Here is a 25,372-nt window from a genome sequence, read left to right on the forward strand (position 1 = left end):
GCCTTCTGCACAACGAAAGGCCACCAACAGAGTGATAGGTTACTAATTGTTCTGTTATTGTCTTCACCCTATGAGACATTCATTCTTGTAAGAATGCACTGGTGGGCTTCTAGCAATGCAGAGGCACTGCTATTAAAACCAGCTGTCAAGTCCTCTTGTGTCTGATTAGAGAGGGAGCACAGCCCTTCATTTAGCTGATGTGAATGGACCTAGAAACAAGAATGGATCTAGAAACAAAGAAATATTCTTAAAGTGAGATATTACTACTTAATATTATACTATAAATAATAACTTCCATTAACATTATAGAGAATAAAGGCATACAAATTGCTAGGGGGTATCATAAAACAAACCAGAAGAATCAGTGGCTAGCACACTTACCAAATCCTGGTAAATAGTTACTGCCACAACACTCAAAGTTTCTGCTATGCTGGTATTACAACAGGAAATGTGCATACTTTAATCTCTCTCTCAAATGCAGGGAGAAAAGGAGGTCTGATGCCAGCCCAAATCTTTCAACAATGGAACTGCACAAGCAAAGCATCTGATCCTGCAGAGACTGAATAAATTCACTTCAGAGGTGGAAAAGTCAGGTGTTTAGGCATGCTCCAGCCTCAATACCTGACCCCCGCCCTCTCTTTTACTCCATCCCTGCCTTACATTACTGCTTGCTGCAGCTCGCGTTTTTGCGCGTTCTCTGCCCGCCTAGTCCCGGCTCTCCCTGAGCCACCTCGGACAGCTCCCGCCGCCACTGTGCCTCCCACCCGGCTCCCGGGAAGGCGCGAAGGTTCCTTTTTCGTGGTGTCTGAGGTGTATTGCGTGAGGACCATGTACATACGTGAAGAGGAGAACGATGGAGGAAGGTAACGGCAGAACACAAAAGTGTTTATCACTGCCTCTGACTGAGACTGCACTGGCACACCCCTGATGAACAAAGGGCTGAAGAAAGGACACCTGACATCCACAGTCTCCGGTGCCATTAGCTTCCTCCTTCTTTAACAATCTCAGTATTGCATTTCTCACATTTCCACATGAATACAGGAACAATTTCAGTGTCCCACACGTGTGCTGTTGAGAAAAGCCCAATCCCAAGTCACAGACAAGGCTCAGAGGTATCTTAAGTTCTGAATATGTTTCGGAAGTGACAGACACTCCATTCAGCAACTAAAAAAAAAAGTATTTGCAAATTTAGGTGAATTGAATCCCTCAGAATAATCTTTCCCAGACAAACAGCTACTAAAAAAACCCCAAACCAAAACAAAACCAGTATATCAAAAAATTGTAACTTGTGTATAGTTTCTGAGAATGTAAAAAGATTTTGGCTCTAGTATAGCATGCTACTTACTGCAACTCAGTGCCTTGGACCACATGTACACAAATCACTTACATTTTTATTTCCACAGTAAGAAAAAAGCTGTTCTGCTGAAGAATTGCACAGTACTACAGGCTATCAGGCAATCACACACAGACTAATGAGCAAGTATTTACACATAAGCTTTTTACTTTCATGACTGGTTTGTCTGTGTTGCAGCAGTGACCTTTTAGAGACGAAGTGATGACAAATAAGAACTACTATGAGAAACCGGTGAAGTGTGACTTAAACTCTCTGTATGCAATCGCCCTTTGGACACCTGTTTCAGGGTGAGTAATTTTCAGGGATATTTCCAGTTTATTTTGCCTTGATTGTATAATCTGGAAACAATGTAACTTTCTATAAAATGGGCTAAAGAAGCACTTGAAGCAAATTTACTTGTAAACTATTTTTGTTAGGTCAGTTGTTTTGGGCTCAGTAAGGCCAGTAGAACAGAAAGAGGTAAGATACACCTCCTTTTGCAGGTATTTGTGTGAGACTGCTGCTCTCCTGGTTACACATCTCTTCACATCAGCTTGGTGGCCTAAAGTTGACCCTCTTCTAAGGCAAGCAAAATAACCACTTGAGCCTCAAATTTTGTTTTCTTTGAATATGCATTCAGGTGTTTTCACCCAAAAGACATGACACTCCAGATATTTTACATACAGATTTTTAATTACTACCCCCCCCCACTGCTATGAAAGAAATTCTGGTATTTTTGAAAAAGGAAAGGACAGTGAAAAAGGTTGAATGCTTAAGATAATAATACTCTTGAAGGAAGTAGTGTTTGGAATTCTGCGGGTTTTCCGTTTCTGTCTCTTTTCAGAGCTGCACACAAGTAATCAGGAAAACTTTTTCAACATACTAACAAAGATAAGTGTATTTCAATTGGATGCTGAACATGGCTCTGAGGATGATGAGCAAAAATCATGATTCCACATGATAATGTAGGAATATCAGGTATTTTGCAAGACACCTAGACAGCTTTCACAGCATATTTTCACAGCTTGATGCATTTATTACTTCCATACACTTCTGAAAAGCCTGTTTTCTTCTTTCAAAATAATGTGACACTTTTCTGCTCATAAATGCTAAACTGTTCTTCCAAACTAACTAGATTAACAAACCTAAGACCAATTTCCCAGAGTATATTAAAAAAAGAATGAATATGTAAATTTAATTATGAAGGGTTTGTGGACTGTAGGTATATTATAAACTTTCCTCATGCTGTAGTAAAGCAATAATATATAATTTAACTCCATCTTTACAAGGGTTTCACTGTTCTTCTTGTGTACCTTACTTCACCTTTGAGAAATACTGGAAATGCTGCAGATACACAGTTCCTTGCAAAAGATAATTTGGTCCAAGGCTCACAGAATTACTATGAAGACTCTCTTTGACAGTATTATAGAGCTCCCCTGAGTTATGGACTGTTAATTACAGTGCAGCAGGCAGAAAAGTTGAAGGACACAGCAGGTGTTGGGAGCCTGTCCTCTTACTGGGAATTCCTATTGGGTATTAGGGGAATTGGGGTCAATTGTCCCCACAGCTCCTGCATTGCCCTACGTTGCGGCTCTCAGAGAAGTTTAATTTCAGAATGTTGCCCCTACAGAATCACATCACTATCTTCAATTCTAACTACAGACACTGAAGATAATAAGAGGGGAATATTTCTTAACCACTTCTGTAAATCGGAAGTAAGTATGACAACTCCTGGAAGAATACCTGATGTAAGTATGAGAAAAAGCAATTGTACACATGCAAACACAGACACATAAACACACTCCTCCAGCTGTACAGTCAGATTTTCAAAGCAAGGCCCTTAGCACTTGGTTTACAAAACTCACAAAAATATTTTTGAACAAGGTGAGAAAAATCCAGAGATCTTTCAAATACTGAATGTATTGAGGAAAACACACATGTATATGTAAGCACAGTTCTGATTACAGCTTATAAGTAACTGGGAGGAATTCCAAAATAATAAGTCTCTTCTGAACAAATTTGAACCGAAATAGGCACGGCCGAGCTAAATTCAATTTAGCAGAAAAGTCATCTGAAAGAGACCCAGAGAGAAAGTTAAGGAAGGATTTATAGCATCACTTCTCTGCAGGAGGAAAAAAGTGAACAAGGCTTTCCAAATAATAACCAGGAGAGGATGAAATAAATATGACCAAAATTATGCCCTATGGAAAAATCTCTTCATCTAAGTAACTTGATGCATTTTCTTTGCCATCTTGCCCACTTATCCTTAGTAAGATGGTGTTCAACTCATTTTTCCTTCATAAACTTGTTGACATACAGGGGATAAATCCTGCTATCTTTACAATGATGGCCTTGAAAACCTCTCTGAGAGCCGGATGGCACGCCAGACCTTTCACCCGCAAAAACCTCTCCAAAAGCTGGGTGGCATTGCCAAACTCTTCCAGCTGCCCCGCTCGCTTGGGCCACCAGAACCTCTACAAAGCCACCTCCACCCCTCTCCGGCCCTACAGCCTCCCTCGGCGGGGCTGCCACCTGCAGACCCGCAGTGGGCAGGGGCCGCGTCCCCACCAAGAGCTGCAGAGGCCAGCTGGGGCACAGCCCGCCGTGGGGACCCGCAGTACGGAGGGCTCACGGCCCCCGGCGCCCGTGCGCTTCTCCACACGGCGGTCCCACCCCGCCGATCACCGACCTTTGCCACACGGGCCGGCGGGACGCGCGCAGGAGCCGGCCCGGCCAGGAGGGCCCCGGGCCCCCGCTGCCCACCCGGGCGCCCGGGGCGGCGAACGCCGCGTTCCCCTGCGCCCAGCCCCGCTCTCGCCCGACCGCGACACGGCGGGGCTGTTCCCCGCGGCCGCGGCGATGCCGGGGAAGAAAGAGCAGCCGGCCGCCCTCGCCCGCCTTTCGGGTGAGTCGTTAGCGCGGCCCCGCGCCGCCCAGCCCTGCCCTGCGGCCGCGCAGCACCCCTCGCCCAGCCGCGGTCCCCGGTCGGGCGCCGCGCCACCCCTGCGCCCGGCAAGGCCGTACCGTGCCGGCAAGGCCGGGCGGGGGGCGGCGGCGCCCCGCTCCCTGCCTGCCCCCGCGCTCACCCGCCAGCACGGCAGCCACCGTGCTCAGCAGCAGCCAGTTCTTCTTCACGAAGCTCGGGCAGAACAATCCCTTCTTGATCGCCTTCGCCATGGCGGGGGTCTGCTGGGCTGGGGCGGCGCGTGTCGCACGGAGCCGGACCGAGCCGAGCCGGGCCGGGCCGGGCCGAGCCGAGCCGAGCCGAGCCGGGCCGGGCCGAGCCGAGCCGAGCCGCTTGCGGGCGCTCCGCGGGGCTGCGCGCTTGCAGCGGGGAGGCGGAGACGTTGTGCTTCACCTGGCAACCGGAGAGCCCGGCCCCCCGCCCGCCCCTCGCTCGGCCGGCCCACCTGCCGGCCCGCGCACCCAGATCCTGCTGGGAATATTGGGGGCAGCAGGTACACAAATGTCTTGTCAGATTCCCCCCCCCGGGATTTGACCCTGGTAGGTTTACATACCAAAATGGCCAAGAAGCGTTTATTTCTTGTGCAACTCACTGGCAATGGTCTCCTTCTTCCTCCCCACCATCAAGGTGATTAAAGCACAGTATTTGGACCCAGTTTCCTGTGTATGTATGGTTTTCAAAACCATATAAACGTGCTGATTTTGATTGTCAAACCCGTAGCTCAATGGTAAATGCAAAAAACAAACAGCCAAGCCCAACCAAAATCTGCCACTCTTGCTGAATGACATGGAGGAGAGAGCAGAATGAAAGTTTATTTTATCTTATTTAATTGCACTTGATATCGTCCATTTCTACATACTACTACTGAGGTTTACCTATTTCTGTCTATAATAACTGGGTAACTAAGGCCTGAAGGAGATCAGCAAAAACTGCAATTGAAACCTTGTCACTTCTGCTCTTCACATGGATCTGGCTGTGCTGTGTGACAGCCTGGAGAGAGAGACAAGTATGTACCTTGTTGAGTCAGGTAAGAGCACTGAAATCCACCTGGATGAGAAGCAAGAGCTGTCATCAATCTCAAGTGTTAAAACCTGGACCTAGATGCATAAATTCATATAGAGACATCTAAAATTGTCCATATTTTTCAGCAGGTGTGTAGAACAACTGCTGTAGTTTGTTTGCATTTGTCATCAGGAGAATTTAATTAAAAAAAAAAAAAAAGAGGAAGCCCAGTGGTGGAAAGGAAACAGATGAGTAAATATATTAGTTTATTAAGTCATAAAAGGTATCAGACCTCTTAAAATGAAGACTGGCATACTACCACATTACAAGCTACAGTAAAGCAAAACAAAAATAATTTATGCAAAGAAATGGTAAGAAACAATATGATTATGCCTAGGCTTTGGTATGGAAATGTCACAAAGCATGAGTGGCACATGAAGAAAAAGGCACACTGGGTTTCAGGAAGGCAAGATCAGGCATACCTTGTGCAGAAGAGCTCTGACTTTGGATCTGATTGCCACAGGGTATAATTTTTAAATTTTCTTTAAAATTATTATTTCCTCTCATATATATATATATCTTCTCTCATATATACTTGGAGTCTCAGATGTTGCTTTCAGTAAGTCAAATGTCTCATCTGCCCTAGGAGGTGGTGAATTGGTGCCTCTCTAGGTAGTAAGAACAAAATGATTTGCCAGACCTCTTCAGAATTTAGGCCTTCCTTTAATTTTCTCTTTATTCACCTTCTCATGTACCCCTTCCTACAACTTACTCTGCTTCTCTTTTGAGCTGTTTTGGTGAGCTAGGGGAAATTATTCCAGCTCAGTTCCTGAACACTAGCTAAAATCAAGTTAGAATTTACTTATTTCTCTATTAAGGTTTTGTATTTCTCTTAATACTGAAACATTAAGTATTCTTTTTTTACATTAATGATTTCATAGTACCTTCTTGGGAGATCTAGAATTATCTGCATCATTCTTAAGACAGAAAAATGCCCTTCTGCAGGTAAAAAACCATGTGATTGTAGCTGATATATTTCTTCCTGAAGCCTGAAATACCTTAAAGGAGTTGCACAACCTTAGAAAAAACATAATACAATTATGCTTTACAACTTGTGCAGGCTAGAGACAGATTTTATTTTTGTGTTCGGCAACAGCAAGACAATATATATTGAATAATATTGAAGACTTCTATATACCTTTTGTTTCCCATTATAGTACAATGTTCTATTATTTCCTGCTACTGTTTTGTCCCTAAAAATATTTAAGGAAAAAAGCATGCCAAAGTTCTAGGCTTTTTTCTTTAATAATTGTCTTTATTTTTTTAATTTCATCAAAAGTAATTCCATAGCCTTGACCTCAAAAAAAGACCCCAAACCCACAAAGTTGATAACATTACACCAATTAAAAATCAAAGAAGGGTGTAAAAAATTAAGCTTGTGAAACAGGGATGTTTTAAACATCCTGATGAGCAAGCTGTTTTAAATTTAATTTTCCTGTTATAGAATGATGGACATTGGCTTTGATCCTGGATGTAGAGTCAAGCTGGCAGTTTCTGTAAAGGGAGCTATAAATTAAAAAACCCAACATCACAAAAAAAGTATCCTAATAAAATGGAAAAGAAATGTAGTCCAAGCCCATGGATCACTCTTGAAATGTTGCAATTATTCTAAAAATTAATTAATCTATACGAAAATACTAAAAGACATAACACTTTGTGAGCCTACTTGCTTGTACATCTAGTAAGTGCAACTACTGAGCAAACATAAATCTATATTCTATTTAAAACATTTTTTTGCTTTTGTCTGATTTTGAGACATCGTGGAATCATTATGCAACGAATAGAATGCATTTGTGAAAAAACGTCAGTACACTCTATCTCTAAAGATAAGAATATATTCTGTAGCTATATTGATCACTGTTACAAAGTTGTCAGAGTAGATCATGGTTAAGACTGTATGCATGAAAAACTGCTTTAATTTTTTGTGTTTAGTTTTTTGGGTTTTTTTTTAATCCTAATGAAATCTACAGAGGAATGAGTCTTGAAAATGTGAACACTGTCCGGGGAAACAGTGACATACATTGACCATGTTCAGGTTTTTTTCCTGAAGGCTAAAATGATTCAGATGATTTTGTTGTAGAATTAGGAGAATTAGTACATAAATACATAAATAACCATTCTTTTGACAAATTATTACCACACGGTGACCTAATACTTACAAAACCATGTCTCAACAATAACTTCCAATCTGTATAACTGTCTTAACTACATTTTAAGTGAATTACTTAAGACCAGGGTAGGAATATTTTCAACATTTTGAGGCATATGAGTGTTTCAGTATGGGGAGATGCAGAGCAGTCCTACTAGAGCATGTACAGTACAGTACAGTGCAGTGCAGAGCAGAGTGTAGCAAGTGGAAGCTTGCCCTTTCATACATCTTAAAAAAGATCTTCCATGATTCTAGTTGAGACAGGAAAAAAACTTCACTTTTACTTATTTAGATGTTCAACTTTTTCTGAGTTGGTTAGCTTATTAATATAATTTGTGTAAGTTTTGGTGACAGTTGATTTGTTCCATAGAAAACTAATGAAGTACCTTTTTCTTATAGTTTACGTTGAGCATATAAAAGAAATTGCATCAACAGGGAATGAAGGAAATTTTGAGTATTGTGTTTTTTAAAATGCTTTGATGAAAAAACAGTATTTTAAAAATATTTTTCAAAAATGTGCTAATAATCTACATAAAATACAGGTAGAATACTTGAGGGTTTTAAATTTGCTTTTTTTTTTTAATTTGAGGCCAGTCCACCAGATAGGAGCTTTGCAATAGTTTTTTAATAACATAAAGCCATGAGTATATTCAAAATTTGAAAACACAAACTGATCAGTTCCTGTCTAATATTTCTTGTCTTAACCAGAAAATAATGCAATATAAATTGTAGAATTTCTAAGTTCAGTGAAGTGCCAAAGCATGTGGAACAAAATGCACAAAGATCTTATGTAAATACTTCAGTGTTACCAAGCACCCAAAATCACAGAATTTTTCCTTATAGCCTGGAACATGTGCCTCCTGGCATCTGACCTCACAGTATAACTTCCATATATGCTATATAATATAGCATATGTGGTAAGAAAAAATATATGATAGGAAAAAAATTCCTCCACTGAGCTTTACTTGACAGATGCACTGATCGTCCTCAAGGGCAGAGCTGATGGGGTGCTGATTTTGTATCTGGGGCCATGATACTGGTTTAATAGCAGTAATGCCTTTTCTTTCACAGTTGCTGTTTAATCCAGTGTAGTTTTAAACTACCAGAACTTTTATTGGTATATTTAATTGATCCAACCCTCTCTTATCATTTTAAAGTCATATATATTTCTATTTCAGTAGATGATTCTGAATGCACAGAGGGATCCATCTAACTACTTAGAGCTTCCAGAATATTACCAGTAGGTGCTTTATCTTCTGTTTTCACCGGTTTTTCTACTCTTACCAAAGACACCCTAAACCTTATCAAATTAGTCATTCTTCATGTTTTCTTCAACTGAGCTTTTTTAGAATTGTTGAATTATGCGTTAAAATAACATTAAAAGTCGATAAAAATGTCTGGATTTGAGCTAAAATTAACAAAGAGAGGACACTGGGTGTGGTTTTCATTTGTTTGGGTTTTGTTTTTTCTTTGCTTGTTTTGGGAGGGTGTCAGTGGGTGTTGAGGTTTTGTTTTGTTTTTGTTTCGTGTTTTGTTTTCCTTTATTAAATGAAATCGTGTGCCAGATTAATGGGATTTTTATTGTTGTTGGAGTCAATGGGACCACAACTAGGAGGAAGACAACAGCTGCAGATGGGATTTTTGCTTGCTAGCTTATAGCCCTCTAATACTGAATATCTTTTTTTTTTTGCTACCAAAACCCAGTTTTGGTAACTAAATGTTCTTTTATCAGCTATTTTTCACTGTTGGTATGAAAACTCATCTGTGTCAAACTAACATAAAAGAATAATGATGAAAAAGTATTAGAATTCCTTGATAATGGTTTACCTGTTAAGCTTTTAAAACCTTGGATGTGGAACTCTACATTCTAGATCACTTCTGAGTTTTTTAGTAAATTGTGTTCCTGGCCTCTGTAAAAATACTGTGTATATTGTCACTTATTTTAATGAAATTTAGAAGATGTTGTGTCCATGTCTTACTTGGAGGAATTTCTATCAGTGAGAAAGTGTGATTATTTTTTCTTGTTTCAATTAGCATAAATATTTCATACTGTGCTTATACGTTCTCCTGGCTGCAGACATTTTATGTTGTAAGAAAGTAGGCAAGCAGAGTGGGAAGGTGGCATCAAATGTGTTTCACAGATCAAGATTTAACTGGTAGTTATGTACTATTCACAGAAGGCTGAAGGAAAGCCAAGCTCTGAAAATCATTACAGGCAGACACATTTTACATTTTACAAAGTCCCAAATTTCTCATTTGCCTAGAAAGAATGATGACATATCTGTGAAGCGATCATGAACCTGCAGCTGTGTAAATCCAGGTTCATACTATGGTAATGATTTTAAAAATGGTTCTTCCTTTTCTTAAAGTTTCAGCCACTTAAGAGTCCATGAAGAAAGCTAGACCAATATGACTGCAAATAGTTTTATTTCCTAATTACACAAAATGGGTAAGTATGAACAACAACAGTAAGTATGAAGAACACATATTTCTCACAACACCCTTCTTTAGCCTCATGTGTGAAGGAGTGCGGGTAGTAATAAAAAATTAATTGAATTTGCACAAAGACTAAAAATGTCTGAGTTTCTGCAAAGCATTTAAAAATGTCTGTCAGAGAATATCAGCATAGCAGGGATGAGGTTTGTGTTGAAGGATGATGTCTTCATGGGCAAAATTATTCAGTAACCAACTTTTAAATCTTTGTAGAGAAGACATCTTGTGGAGAAGACATCTACTATCTGGAGTGGAGACTTACCTCTACCTTTCTGATTTCTGTCATACCTTCTCACCTGGTGACTCAGAAATGAACTCTGCTTAAGGCAAATGACTAAAAGGAATTTGAACTAGACCTGATATATATTTCCAAGATTTTTGAGCTGTGGATCAGGCATTATTGTTCTCAGATATGACTTGATATTGGATGTTGCACAGGATATATTGCTCTTTGGCACGCTAATATGTACAAGGCAATTCCATCTCAGAAGTAGAGCTATTTCACAGCACCACCAGCATCTGACCTCTAGGCCCATGTGAAAAGGCTAGATCTTTACTGTAGTGGCAATCACGTCTCTTCATCTTGAAAAATTAAGAGGTAAAACTATGTTGAACAAATACCACTTTATTAGCATAATAATAATTGGTTCCCCAAATTAAGATGATGGTATTTTCTTGTCATATTGGAGTAACATCATTTAACCTCCACACTACACAAAGTATGTATGTATTAATACAAGGTAATGGTGAACAAAGCCAAAATGATAGAATAATATTCTACTGCTGCTCCAGCAACTCTGCAGGATGCCTCATTATGTGATATATGTTACAAGTAGCCACACTAATACATATGTAATTATAAAAGCATTGATTCTAGCAGACAGTTGCTTTTTACCAGTCTTCACAAATGACATAAATTAAATTGAAGGACACTGTTCACCCACACTATATTTGGAGATTTATTTTAATGAAGACGTAATGAAGCAGAACGTTTTCTGGATAGAAGATAATGATAGCAAATGACAAAATTATTTTGGAACTCAAATCTCTTGGTAGCACATTGAAATGGATGAGTGGATGAACACTAATTTAGAAAATGTTCAGCAAGTTTGAGGTAATATGTTAACTTAGATAGCCAAAGATCTGAAGAGCAAAGTGGAGAAAGGCATTCAGAATTATTGGCTATGCAACTCAAAAATGAATTATAGGCATACGAACTGACCTTCTGGGACATTTCAAGAGCTTGAAAATACTCAGTGCCCTTGGCATCCTTTCTAGGCAGAACTAAACAATCATTGTATTCCAAATTTGTTCCAAGGAGTTTTATCACAAGATTTGGAGCTTTAGCATGGTCTGTGTCTATGCCTCAGTTTTTTTAGTTGCCTGCACATATTAGAACAAAAACATGTAATTGTGAACTAGGATTCTACTTCAAAAGAATGTGAAAAAAATGGAAAAATACAATGGTAATGAACTGTAAATGGTTCAAGGAAAGAACTCATCTTTTAAAATATTTTAAAATCTCATTTTATGTGATACCTAGCCTTCTTTTTAGTACTTGAAGGGAGCCTACAAGAAAGATGGAGACAGACATTTTACAAGAGCTTGTAGTGACAGGACAAGGCGGGATGGCTTCAAACCTCAAGAGAGTAGGTTTTTATTAGACATTAGGGTTCTTCACCTTCACCACCCATTAGGGTGGGAAGACACTGAAATAGGTCATCTAGAGAAACAGTTGATGCCCCATCCCTTAAAGTGTTCAAGTCCAGGCTGGATGGAGTTCTGAGTGACCTGGTCCACTGGAAAGTTTCCCTGTCCACAGCAGGGGAATTGGAATTAGAAGATCTTTAAGCTTCCTGCTAAGCAAAACCGTTCTATGATTCTAAATCTAATATCTTTAACCATTTGCCCTTGTCCTTTCATGTCATGCCCTTGTAAAAAGTCCTTCTCTGCCTTTTTTGTAGAGACCTTTTAGATGCTGTAAAGCTGCTAGAACGTTTTCCTTGAGCCTTTTCCAGGCTGGAAAACTTGAACTGTCTCAGCATGCCTCAGCATGTCTTCATAAAAGAGGTGCTTAAATCCCCTAGTCACCATTGTGGCCACTCACTTCAACAGGTCCATGTCCTTCTTATGATGGGGATCCCAGAGCTGGATCCAGTGCTATAGGCTGTGTCTCGCAAGAGTGGAATAGAGGGGTAGAATTACCTCCTTCAACCTGCTTGTCACACTTCCTGTGCTGCAGCCTAGGACATGGTTGGCTTTCTAGGCTGCAAGCTCACTTTGCTAGGTCATGTCAAGCTTCTTATCAAATTGTGGATGGATAGAATGTAAGAAAATAAAGATAGTGCAGAAGGTAATTTCACCCCTGAGGAGCTGCAGCTGTACCAATTATCAAAGATTAGGAACAGGCCTGACTTTAACAGGCCACAGCTGTAACCAATGAGAAGAAGAGTGCTATAAGAGAGTGGGTTGGCTGGTTAAGAAGGGAACTGAGAATGGGGAGCTGGAGTTAGTTGGTTGTGTGGTGAAGAAGAAGGTGTTGGTGCTGTGAGGGTCTGCCCATGAGAAATCACTAAGAAGGTATGAAACTCTGGCAATAAGATAACAACATCAAACAACAGCCCTTGTCCTCAGGGCAGTTCTCCATCCATTCATTACTCAGCCTGTATCTGTGTTTGGGATGACCCAGCACAGAGGTAGGCACTTGTATCTGACCTTGTTGAACTTTCAGAGTTTTGCACAAGCCTACCTCTCCCGCCCCTTCTGGATACCATCCCTCCAATGCTTTGGCCGCCCACAGACTGGTGTCATCAGCAAACATGCTGAGGCTGCTTCCACTGTCTGTGCCACTGCCAAGGATACTATATAGCACTGGTCCCCTGAGGAACACCACTCATAATTGTTCTCCACTTGGACATCAAGCTGTTCCTACAAGTCTCTGAGGGCTACCACGCAGCCAATTCCTTATCCACACAGTGTTCCACCCACCAAATTTGTGTCTCTCCAGTTTAGAGACAAGGACGTCATGTGTGACAGTGTCCAACGCTTTGCACAAGTCCAGGTAATTTATGTCAGTTGCTCCTCCCACACCCACTAAAGCTATAATCCTTCATAGAAGGCCTCCAAACAGGCACAATTTGCCCTTAGTGAAGCCATGTTGGCCATCACCCATCACCTCCCTGTACCTCCATTCCAAAAGGATATGCTACATGACCTTGCCAGGCACTGAGATGAGACTGATAGGCCTATAGTTCCCTGGGTGTACCTTATTTCCCTTTTAAAAAATGGGGATTATATTTCTGTTTTACCAGTCAGTGGATTCCCACAACTTCTCAAATATGATACATAGCTTAGCCACTTCCTCCATCAATTTCTTTAGGATCTGCAGCTGTATGGATTGGGTTTATTTCTTTAGGATCTGCAGCTGTATCAGCTTTGGGTTTATATCAAAATCCACCTGGCCCTTGGAACTTTCATTCTGTGTATCCTTTCTCCATGCTTTGAAATTTCTTCTGAGAGAGAATTTCTATAAAAGCTGGGGAACGAAAGCTGTCCAAGGGTGTATTAACCCAGGAGGAACAGAGTGAACACCATGGGTTACCATATCTCCACAAACATAGATGAAGTGTTGGCTGACAAATTACAGCCCTCCCTGAACTGCAGTGCAATGTATGCCAAAATTTTTTAGCTGCAAGAAAAAAGCTGGTGTTCTAAAATGCCCATTATTTGTAGGCAATCTCATTTTGAGACTTGAAGGTTGGCCTTTGAGCTTTGGTTCAAACTGTGTGGGAAGTCATAGGCCAAATCTTCATGGTTGTAGGAAAGCCTTAGACAGCCAAGCATCTGTCTCGGTGCATTAACTGTAGAAAAAGCCTGCTAGGAACAAAGAGGGGAAATGAAAGCAGTGTAGTGCAGAGGAGCCAGGTGAAAGCTCAGCCAGTGTGGTAAGTAAATCTCACACACAGCTGTTAGTATACAAGAGACAATATTTTAGTGCAAATTATGCAAGCAGTTTGAATGGTAATATGGTCACTATTTCAATATATCATGTGAGGAATGTTGATAGTAGTTCATAGGAGACACAGCACTTACTGTCATTCTTAGTGTAATCTTTTCTGGCTTTTGACTAATTTAGTCCTATTTATGCCTTTCAGTGCTTCAGTTTGTGCTGGTTTAAAATCCAGGTAAAAAATTAAACCCATTGCAGCTGCCCCCCTTTCCCCCACCCCTTCTGATAATGGGGGAAACAAGGAGAGATTTAAATTGGAATCACAACTTACTGAAACAATCACAATAATCACAACAATATTAGTAACAAAGAGTGTACAAGAGGGAGAGAGAGGAGAGAGTTCTACCCACGAAAGGGTATTCACCAAACATCTGCCTGGGCACCAACCAGTGCAATCTCTAAACACAGGCAAAATAGCATCACTGTATGGCACCCAGCAAAATGGAGGCAGCATGCCAGGGAGGCTCCTGTGGCTCAACCTCCTCCTCCCCAGCTCAGAAACAATGGAAAACAGGGACAAAACAAAATCTGGAAAACTACTTTTTCCAAATAAGGAGGTGCGGTGCAGAGACGCTCGCTCTGGTGGTGGCAGCAGTATCGGAGCAGGCTCTTCATCTCTCTCTGCCGCCACAGTGGTAGCAGTGGTGTGGGTGCAGGGGCTTTCTCTCCGCAACAGTGGTGACAGCAGCAGAGTGGCAGCCAGCAGCTCCAGCATGCTGGCTCCGATGGCTACAACAGTTGTGATGCCAGCTGTATCCTGGTGCCTAGTGGCAGTGCAGTCTGGACTCCGCTCTGGCACACACCCTTCCATGTGCCCTGGCTAAAGAAGGTGCCACTTCTGTTCCTGCCCATAGTGTTTTCCTGTCGAGGCCGCACCAGGTGATGTGGGTGGTATGGAATACACAGCACCAAAAGCTCCATCCTCTTGTCCCTGTATCCAGGACAAAGTTCTTAGGCCTTAGCATTCTTACTTATCACCAAGGTTGTAACTATTACTGGTAAGGGAATAGTTAGAGGAGGTAAGCACTTCTAGTTAATTAACTGCAGTAGCCAAAGGAGAAGACTTGAGGCTTTGCTTCAGTCTTCCTGGTAATTAGTGTCTTAGAAATTGTTTAGCTGGAGATCAGTAAACTGCATAGTAGGAAATAGAATTAAAAGCATAAGAAATAGCCTTTTTTAAAAAAAATAGGTTTTAAAATGAATTTTGACACAATATTGTCATGGAAATGCTGCTGGGCTTGAAGCAGCTGACTTTTCCAGCCTGACAGAAATTTGTGGTCACCACCAGCAGTAAGCAGGACTTCAACCTATGCTTCTAGCAAGTTTTATAATTAAGTTTCTGCAGGGCAGTTTAAGCATAATTTCACTGTTCTGATAGAAATGTCCTGTAAGAACAAACAAATCTTTCTGAAAATAGCCTTAGGAGAGGCAAAATCTCCTGAGAAATAGCTGTGGAAACTCTTTGTCATCCAAAAGGACATAAAGTCCCTCTATGCATCAGGACTTAACTGCAGGACAGCAGATTTGCATGGTAAGGTTTTTGACTGATAAAATATGAAAGTATTTTAACAAGTGATCAGGTTACTTTGTGCTGTGCTAGCAAAAGGACTTCATGGAAATGACCCCACACTGCTGGTCAGTATCAGGAGCTTGCAGAAGGCATCTCTTTCCTATGGCAGCAGCAGAAAGTATTCAAGAAGCAAACTGTACATAAATTCAGATAGATCAGTGCATGTATATTAATCCCCTTGCTTGTGCGCTCTTTTCACCTCCTAAAGAGCAGAGAGGACCTGGGGTCAAATGTGTAGCAGAATACTGTATTTCAAGTTAGTAGATTCAGTTGTAGGTTCACTTTAGAATTTCCAGAGATGTCTCTAGCTCCCCAGGATCTCTTTATCTGGAGACCATACAAAGAGATGAATATGGTTGTTCTCATGCAATCAACCAGTAGGACGGAGTCAAACATGTTCTTTGTCAAAGCAGGAGTCACAACACAGAAATCATGTTGTGTGATCTTCACAGTGTTGACTGACAGTGGGTTACTTCTTTTCATGTAATGTGTCTGTGAGCTATTCCATTTGTGTCATCTGTAGTCCAAAGAAATTCTGATTATATTTAAATTCTGTTACTTTCAGATTGTGACCATGTGCTTTCTTGAAAATGAAAGTACATTCTACATTGAAAATGAAAATATAATAGCAGGGATAGAGTCTGTTGTAGCCCTGATTTTCCTAGTCTCAAATTTTGTGAATGTAAAAGTCAGCAGTAGTTAACTTTACTGTGACACCATCCCAAGCCAGTGAATAATGTAAGATTTTTTTTTCTTTCAGTAGAGTCTGTATGTTGAAAATAATCATCTAAAAATTTCTTCCTTTGAAGTGAAAGAATATGTGGATAATTTGGGGCTGATAATCCTTTCTACCAGCTTGTTACGTTGCCTTTACAGGAAGGTAAGAAGATACATACAGGGAGATATTTGCCCAGTAAAATGATGTGCTGGTCACTCAGTTTTCAGCTCTAATGGCATGATACATCTTCATGAGTTGCAGGAAACTGCAAAGAATTCAACCTGGACAGATCAAGGCTCAAAATCTCAAAACATGCTGTTTCTGAGTGTATGTGCAAAGAAATACAGAATCACAGAATCAGCTACTTTGGAAAAAACATTTGAGATCATCCAGTTCAGCCTATGACTAAACACTATCTTGTCAACCAGACCATGTCACTGAGTGCTACATATCTTTTCTTAACCATCCCCAGGGACCCCAGTGAAACCTCCATGCACCTGGGTAGCCCATTCCAATGTCTATCACCCTTGTATGGAGAAATGCCTCCTAATGCCCAACCTAAACCTCCCTTCCAGAAGCTTAAGACTATGTCATCTTCTAATATTCTTAGCTGTCTAGGAGAAAAGGCTGCCTCCCACCTGGTTACAACCTCCTTTCACAGAGTTGTAGAGAGTAATAAAGTCACCCTTGATACTCCTCCTCTCCAGGCTAAGTGATCTCGGCTCCCTCAGGCACTCCTTACAGGACAAGCATTTCAGACTCCTCACCAATTTCACTGCCCTTTTATGGACTTGTTTCACCACCCCAATGTCCTTCCAAAATTGAGGGGCCCAGAACTGAACACAGGATTTGAGGTGTGATATCACCAGTGCCAAATACAGAAAAAAATCCCTGCCCTGCTCCTGCTGGCCACACTATTGCTGGCACAGGCCAGGATGCCATTGGCCCTCTTGGCCACCTGGGCACACCCTGGCTCATGTTCAGCTGCTGTCAGCAGCACCCCCAGGTCCTTCTCCTGTGGGCAGCTTTGCAGCCACTCTGCCCCAGCCTGTGGCACTGCCAGGGGTTGTTGTGACCCAAGGGCAGGACCCAGCACTGGGCCTTGTTGAACCTCGCACCACTGGCCTCAGCCCATGACCCAGCCTGTCCAGATCCCTCTGCAGAGCCTTCCTGCCCTCCTGCAGACAGCACTTGCACCCAGCTTGGTGCCATCCATGAATTTACTAATTGTAGACTCAAGCCTCTCATCCAGGTCACTGATTAAGATAGTAAGCAGGACCAGGCCTAACACTGTTCCCTAGGGAATACCACTAGTGATGAGACTGCATATGCTTGACTGAAGGGATCAGTTAAATTCTGAACATCTCTATAGTGAAATTACCCTAACTTGCAGTTATTTTTTCTAATATAACATTTACTGAATGGAGTAAGCAGTCATACTTTTCTTCTTTGTTATTTTTTCTTTTAATTTCTTTTTCTTTTTTTACATAGTTTTTCTCAGTTTGGAAACAAACAAACAAACAAACAAACAAACAACCAAACCAACAAGTAAATTATCCTGTAGAAGCCATTTTTTGGCAATGTGGTTTGCAATTCATACTTTGAAGAGTTTTTCCAATTACCATTGTATGTCACTTTAGCTGTGAGTTGATGCTGAAGGTCTGTTGTTTGAAGTTTTCCTGAATTCTACAAAATTATAATATAACATAACGTAACATAACATAGCATAACATAACATAATAGAATATAATGTAATATGGTATTATATAATTAATATAGTTAATATAATTTTGTATGTGTATATTAGGCCTTTTTTTTGGTTCAAATTTAAGTCTGGACAAAAAAATCACTCTAATAACAGCAAGAATAATCCTTAAATAGTTAGGTTTTTCTATGCTAATTTATTTCTTGCTGTATCTCTAAAATCACTTTGCTTTTATAATCTATTTTGCTGAATAAAAATAATCCAATAGCTAGTAGAATAATGTCAATGTTTTTGTGCAAGCATGAGATTTGTATCATCCTTTTTTAGGAGCTGTCATGTTAAAATAAGGTGACTTCTGATTGCCTACATTACTCCATATCATTTCACAGACTTCTTATTGCTGAATGGGACTCTAATAATTCAGTTACTTGGAATCATAAGTAGTTGGAAAATAGGCACCCAACTGGAAATAGTTCAAAATTGCTTCAGTTTTGTGCTCTCAGCAGTAAGTAGATTGATTTGGTTTTTGTCAAGCTATGTTTGCCTTTGACTTCCTCATCTTCAGCACTTTGAAAACTCAGCTTCAGTATCAGATGCATGCTCCACATCAAACTTTGGAAATGTTAGCCTGGTAATTATGTCTTGATCCATTTCTGAAAGCAGTGAGGATCATCTTTAATGCTGTATTTTTCTCATTTCATCCACCCATGCCTATCCATTGTGCTTTCATTTGTTGCTTTTATTTGCATGTGTGGTAGTTTTCCAGCATGCTTTGCTTTGTGCATTTGGATCCGCAGGCTAAGCATGATGTATTTGTCTGTCATACTCTCTCTTTGTGCCCAGTGGAGGTGTCCTTTTATCATCGAACACTCGTTTCACCTCGCTGCATTGGAACAGGGCTTACACAAGCAGTTGTGGTACTAATGCTGTTCTAAGAATTAATTGCTGAAGCATTCATCTTTAAAATAAGATATTTTCATCCAAATGTTTTAGAGACAAGGTAGTCCTGCTCTTAATTATGTCAAGGACCTTTGAAGTCTCTGACTTCAGCAAGCTGGATTATGCTGTGCTATTACTATTATTCTGCTCTCCTTTTGTGCCTGAGTGGGACACTTTTCAAAGGTCTAGAAAGCCTTCAATGACACGGTGTAAGATTCTTTATTCAGGGAGACACAAGAAATATCTTGAATATTCATCTATATTATAAGCCATGTCTACATTTATTTAAGGTGATATTGGATATCTTGCATTTGGCAAGGGAGGAATATTACAGAGAAATTGAATTACAAAGGAGTTTATTTTCACAAAATGGTGCTTTCTTGCCCCTTTTTATTCATTTTTGATCCATGTTGTTTTGGAAGGAGAGAGAATCTGACCATGAATTACTTGTGGGTTCAGTTACAAGTACTTGAAAATGGCATCTGATTTTGGTAGAAGATCTGATGTCATTTGTATGTGCTCCAGACTTGAAAAAGGTGGACAAGTGAGAGGAAATTATGTTGTGACTAATGAGCCAGTCATCTTACTCTTGTCAGACATATGAACTGTCAGCCTTCTTACAAGACCTTGGCAATCAGGCTGATATTAACTGTGAAGTCATTACTGTGTCTACAATCTGTAGGTATTTCAAATGAACTTATTACACAATCTATATACCATCGGTAAGAAACATTCTTCCATATTTTCCATGTATCGGAGCTTTCCCAGATTTCAGAAATAGATCTCTTTGTAGAAATATACAATGCACACCTAGAAGAAAGAAAACCTTCTGACTCATTCAGATTTTCCTTCCCACATACCTCCACACAGTGAGTAAACATCAGGTTCAGTCTAAGCTGGCTATTTTTCAGGTAAGTGCAAGTTATCGTATGCTGCCCTGAATTTTTCCTTGAAAATCTTTTAGGGAAGGGTGGTACTGAAGATGTGCTCAGAGGCCGTTATCAATATGCACAGGTGTACATTATGAGCAAGTGAGAAGTTATTGTGCTTCAAACTGCCATGGAATTCTAGTTGATGTTCCTAAAAAAAGGCAAATTTTATGTGCTTGCAATCAGCATAAGTAAGCACAACCTTAGAAAAGCAGTGAAAAGGACTTTGTTGGTTTTTTTCAGCTTGCTCACCAATTCCCTCTCATGTTTAGTCAAAAGACTATAAGAACTATAAAGACTGGATGTGGCACTCAGTGCTGTGGTTTAGTTGATGAGGAGGTGTTATGTTACAGGTAGGACTTGATGATCTCAATAGGTCTTTTCCAACCTAGTTTATTGGGTGGCTCTGTGATTCTGTGAAAAGACTCCACATCTACATTTTTATATTACTGTGTGTGTTTTTGAGATATAAGTAGACAAGACGAAAAGGTATTATGAGCTCCTGAGTAAACTTTTACTGAATGGTTTTATTTGTTTGAAAAAAAAAAAAATCAAAGACTTGCTATTCATTACTTAGAGAAGTCAACAACACTCCAAACAAGGGTGAAAGAGGTGTAATGAAAAGTAGGTTATAATTACCAGAGTTGTTTTTAATCAAAGTGTATTATGTTTTCTCTTAGACATATAATACAGAACAACACTGACAGATTTTATAGCAGCTGGACAACAGTATTTGGTGGAGATGGTGGGAAAGGAAAGGGAAAGGAGCAATCACTAAAGAAGCTTTTGAGAGTTTTTCTCATGCATCCTCTTAATAAAAATGCCCTGTAATATATCTTATTTTCTGACCATATCAAATTCTTGCTGTGGAGAAAAGGAACTGTTTATTGAAAAGGCAGATTGCCATTGGCCTTCTTGGCCACCTGGGCACACCCTGGCTCATGTTCAGCTGCTGTCAGCAGCACCCCCAGGTCCTTCTCCTGTGGGCAGCTTTGCAGCCACTCTGCCCCAGCCTGTGGCACTGCCTGGGCTTGTTGGGACCCAAGGGCAGGACCCAGCACTGGGCCTTGTTGAACCTCGCACCACTGGCCTCAGCCCATGACCCAGCCTGTCCAGATCCCTCTGCAGAGCCTTCCTGCCCTCCTGCAGATCAACACTCTGGCCCAACTTGCTTGCAAATTGCCTGAGGTAGCACTCAATCTCCTTGTCCAGGTTGTCAACAAAGAAATTAAACAGAGCTGGTCCCAGTACTGAGCTCTGGAGAATCCCACCAGACATCAACAGAATTTAACTTCATTCACCACCACTCTCTGGGCCTGGTCATCCAGATGATTTTTTTACTCAGTGAAGAGTGACAGCAAAGTGTAACTGTGTGAAGCAAAAGAACCAAGTATTTTATAAGAAAGATAGCGGAAGGAAACAATAAACATATTTCTGGGCACATGTAACTGAAGGAACCAAAATATTTAAACTCTTAATTAACTATGAGTAAATCACAATTAACTTTTTTTTTTCTTTTTTTTTTTCCCTGAATGCTGTGATCTAGTGAGGAATTCTTGTGCTATGGAAGAAATGTTGGACTTGTAAGCAGTATTTAACAAGTAACTAGGATGCAGACATGAATCTAAATCCTCTCATAGGAGATCATTAAACAGCTGGTATCATGGATTGGACACCTTACAAACAAGATGTAACACAGCAAGCTTATCCAGGGATGAATTCAGGCTCTGAGTATATAAGGCAAAGGAATGACAATTAAGAAGAGAAGGGAGGAAAACAGTTTTTTTCTGAACTGGAGAGATGATGACTACATAACATCCCAATGCAGTGACAGCAGAGGAATGGTTTGCTGTGAAGCGAGAGTTTGCAGTGAGTAGGTGCTGATCTGTAGGGTGGTGGGTGATCTAGTAATAATGAAAGGTAATAAGACTGTATATGGGAACAAAACAAATTATGTGAAATGAATACTGTAAGTGAGAATACAACAGGAAAGAAAGTAATACCAGGTAATGAAAATCAAGTTACTGGCCATTTTATAGATTTAGAATCCATTAAGTGAGTAAGCACTAGATTTGAGATGTTATCAGTAGACTAAATGTTACTTGAATTATTTTTTTCTTTTTATCTAACAGTGATTATATACACCCTGTGAATTAAAGCCAGGTTTTTAAGAACATGCAAACATTGACTGTGTGTGACAAATAAGTATCTTTTTCATAAAGGACAATTTGTAATAGAGCAGTGTTAAAATGTCACACCCCACAATTTTAAAGGCAGTGATCAGACTTTTCTGAATATTTAGTGTAGGAACTGAAAACATTTTTTGTTGACTAGAGTAATTATGCTTCTTAATAGGGGCTTACTGTCACAGTAACTAGTTTGCACTGACATCACTTGTCAAACAATTTTATGCTCAGGCCTGTATTCAAATAGGCTCTAAGGTGTTTGATTTGCATCAAGAATGAAGAAATTTATGTGTGCCTTTGTGGAAAGAACAGTGCTCCCAATGTACTGTCTTTTATCGAGTTTGCTTTCACAATACAGGTCTGGTAAAGACCTGAATGGATCTGAAGGGTTTTCCCAGGCATGACTGTCAATTCTGGGAATAGGAAACAGCATCGGGTGCTGATTATTCTTTCTGTGGTGGCTTACTCCATCCCTTCTTCTCTACTAGGACATCCTGCTGATACACAGCTGACAGTCTTGATGGGGAATTCCTCAAGGAAAAGGTGTTGGGAAACAGACTGCATCCTCTTCTCTGAGGGACCTGTTAGCACAAAAGCATTTTGAAATTTCAGAAGTTAAGACTTCTCAGTCTGCTAGCACAGTGCCCTTCAAATACTTTAAGTTTCATATGTCAAGGACAACTTTTCAACAAAATGTGGTAGACAGAGAAGGAGCAGACAAGTATAGCTGCACCTCTGGAGTGTGTGGACCATTTTTAAATTTGCAGATCTCCTGTATTCAGCAGCCTAGATGCTTAGATTCTGAGCATGTCCATAGCATTTGAGATACGTTCTCAGGATAGAAGTCTGTCTTTCTAAACGTACAGATGAAACAACTGTTGGAAAACTGAATTGCAGAGAGAACTCATCCCTGCATTTAGCATTCCTCTACTTTTAGATAGCAACAAGGGGACCATTTTGCTGTGTAATCAATGCAGAAAAATTTTACGGCCCTACAGACAGACCTAAAGTGTCCTCTTGCCCATCACCTCTAATGAAGTGGGTCTGTAGAGAGAAAAAACTCAGTTTTAAAAACCAAATTAGCAAAAAACTTGTGAAGAACCTGGTCTGAAACGTCTGGATGCATTTGCCTCTCCCAGTTATGTAGACAAGAAACATGTGAGGAATCCTGCATAGTTCTTCCTTGTTTCTCCTGCAGCAGACAACAATCAAGCAGTACTACTATTTGGAAAAAAACCCTACAATTTTATATACACCTGCTGCTGTCACAATTCATTGGAAGTTAGCCTTCTATTGTAGTTTGGCAGTGCAAAGAGCAGATTAGATGATGTTGCAATTCTCTTGATCTAGCTGCAGATGGAGAGAGTTTGTATGAAGTTGACATTTGCAATATAGTGTTAGTTTTAGCTAATCTGCATCTCCTGCACTGGTTTCCAAACCAAATACAAAAATGGGAGGAGGCATAGATCTGAATAGATCTGATGGGTTTTCCCAGGCATTAGTGTCAATTGTGGGAACAGAAAACAGCATGGGGTGCTGATTGTTCTTTCAAACTTTTGAACTAAAGCTATGCATAGATCTGGAGACTTCGCAACCTCTTAACACTAGGTTGTTTTATGTGCTGTTCAGTGTGAAAATATGAATTTAATAGTCCACTAAGTTCAGCTAAAACGAAAATTTATCTTAATGGGGAGCCACAAAGCCAATGGTATATACTATGATTTTACACAGTGAGTAACTGTTATTACATTGTAGTGACAACTCTCAGAATATCTACAAATGCAAATCTCTACAATGGAAAAATAAGAGAAAGGTAACACTTTTGACAAAGGTCAAAAGGTAACCCTCGGCAAATGTTGAGGGTTGCTTATTTGTTGAAGTGGCTCATTGTGGATCATTATACCTGATGCACACTAAAATATACAACATATTTGACACATTGGGACACTTCCACACCCACATTCTTGGAGGACTGCATGGGATTTGAAAGGAGGCTGCAGCCCGGGGAAGAAAGCCTAGGTAATGTTGTGCCTTCAGTTACAGTGTGGATGGGGTGTTTTTTGTTGGTGTGGACATCCACAGCAAAGTGAAGCAGGACATACAGATAACTATGTTCAAGGTATTTTTTGACTTCTGATTACCCAAGATTTACATAAACTCTCCTTTTGATGGAGGGTTCTGTTGTGTTTTCTATATTACAGCATTGTGTTGCTGAACTGGTTTTGCGGGTCACTCCAAAAAGGCATGTAGGACCCGCCTTTAGTGAGAAAACAGAAGAGCAACACAGTGCACTGTGTCAATAACACTGCTTTCAAATATTCGTGCTAGTATATTTGAAGATATGTTTATCACTGATTGTAGTACAAAACTGTCTGGAACATGAGAGTTTACTAAATTCTTTCTCTTTGCGTTGATTAGCTCAAAAGCAGGGCAGTAGCAAAACTCTTAGTAATGTCTTTTGTACCCCAGAACTTTTTATTCATAATATTCATACTTCAAGTTGCAAAATGTAACCACCCAAATTATAGTACTGCCATATTTTCCCATGTATTTTAAAAAAATGTCACTAAGATTTAATTCTGCATATGAGCGGTGCATGATAGGAAGGAGTTAGAGTGGGTGACAGGTTTGTTCAGCTCAATGCAGTTACTCATCATTGGGGGAACCTGCATTCAAGCAGCCTGACATCAACAAAGCACCTGGTCTCAAACTTTTCATCACTGTTTTCCAGAAACAGCTGCCAATTTAGTTATTTATACACCAGCTTGAATTTAGTTATTTCCTGGTTTTTGAAAGCTTGACTCTATGACCTGACATACTTTATCTTTTTAGCTCTATGTCTAATGTCACACCATTACAAAACAGTGCCTTAAGGCTGGGGGAAAAAAAAAACCAAAATCAAAAACCAAGAACATAGTTCTTGTTCAGACAGTTTTTTTTGGAAACTTTTTGTTGTACAACCGGTCTTTGAGTAGAATTTCATAAAATCTTGATGTACATAAGAAAAATGTGCTTTCTCAAATTATTATACTAAAAGGCTGTCACTTAGTGGTGTACAGCCTCAAAGACTAGTAAACTATCTGCATTTCATTTCTTCAGGGTCCTTTACAGAGCCCTTACTCAATCTGATATAAAAGGGTAGTAATGTCTGAAATCAAACTAGTGAGATGAAAGGTCAGATATGACCTGAAGAATTCACTTGCGGACAATAGTGGGTGTGCGAAATGCCTGTTTCTGGTTTGCCTGCATTGTAGAGCTTGCTGTCTCCCAGCAGCAAACTCCTCTGCCTTTCCTGCCAAGCTGATGAAAAGGAA

The 25,372-nt window shown here is 40.3% G+C and overlaps 2 protein-coding genes across 8 annotated transcripts in view; one reads left to right on the forward strand and one right to left on the reverse strand.

The window, feature by feature from the left end:
• Positions 1 to 4,645, reverse strand: part of SLC1A1 (solute carrier family 1 member 1) — a 50,511-nt gene extending 45,866 nt beyond the window's left edge. The window contains exon 1 of the mRNA XM_038123393.1: positions 4,420 to 4,645. Within this exon, the coding sequence (XP_037979321.1) occupies positions 4,420 to 4,510 (91 nt within the window). The 5' untranslated portion in view covers positions 4,511 to 4,645. The remainder of the gene's footprint in view (positions 1 to 4,419) is intronic.
• LOC119695273 (translation initiation factor IF-2-like) lies at positions 2,073 to 22,693 on the forward strand. Of its 7 annotated transcripts, none has more exons than XR_005255151.1 (5): positions 2,078 to 4,238; positions 8,688 to 8,749; positions 9,879 to 9,958; positions 16,342 to 16,461; positions 21,419 to 22,693. XR_005255151.1 is itself a non-coding variant. In XM_038123407.1 (2 exons), the coding sequence occupies exons 1-2, from the start codon at positions 3,608 to 3,610 to the stop codon at positions 5,736 to 5,738; spliced, it is 672 nt and encodes a 223-aa protein (XP_037979335.1). In that variant the 5' UTR covers positions 2,073 to 3,607; the 3' UTR covers positions 5,739 to 5,851. The 7 variants fall into 7 exon arrangements, 2 of the variants coding, with proteins under 2 accessions (XP_037979335.1, XP_037979336.1); XR_005255152.1 differs by lacking the exon at positions 21,419 to 22,693 and adding an exon at positions 20,553 to 20,838; XR_005255149.1 differs by lacking the exon at positions 21,419 to 22,693 and having other exon boundaries at positions 2,081 to 4,238; positions 16,342 to 17,150.
• Positions 22,694 to 25,372: the final 2,679 nt, after the last annotated feature.

This window comes from Motacilla alba, chromosome Z (assembly GCF_015832195.1).
Source record: "Motacilla alba alba isolate MOTALB_02 chromosome Z, Motacilla_alba_V1.0_pri, whole genome shotgun sequence".
Lineage (NCBI taxonomy): Eukaryota > Metazoa > Chordata > Aves > Passeriformes > Motacillidae > Motacilla > Motacilla alba.

What these genes read in the sequence shown, in the direction of transcription:
- LOC119695273 (XM_038123407.1), top strand. Translation starts at nt 3,608, where the DNA reads ATGGTGTTCAACTCATTTTTCCTTCATAAACTTGTTGACATACAGGGG. An exon ending in CGCCCTCGCCCGCCTTTCGG is followed by an intron (nt 4,239 to 5,697) that starts GTGAGTCGTTAG and finishes GATTATGCCTAG; the next exon opens with GCTTTGGTATGGAAATGTCA.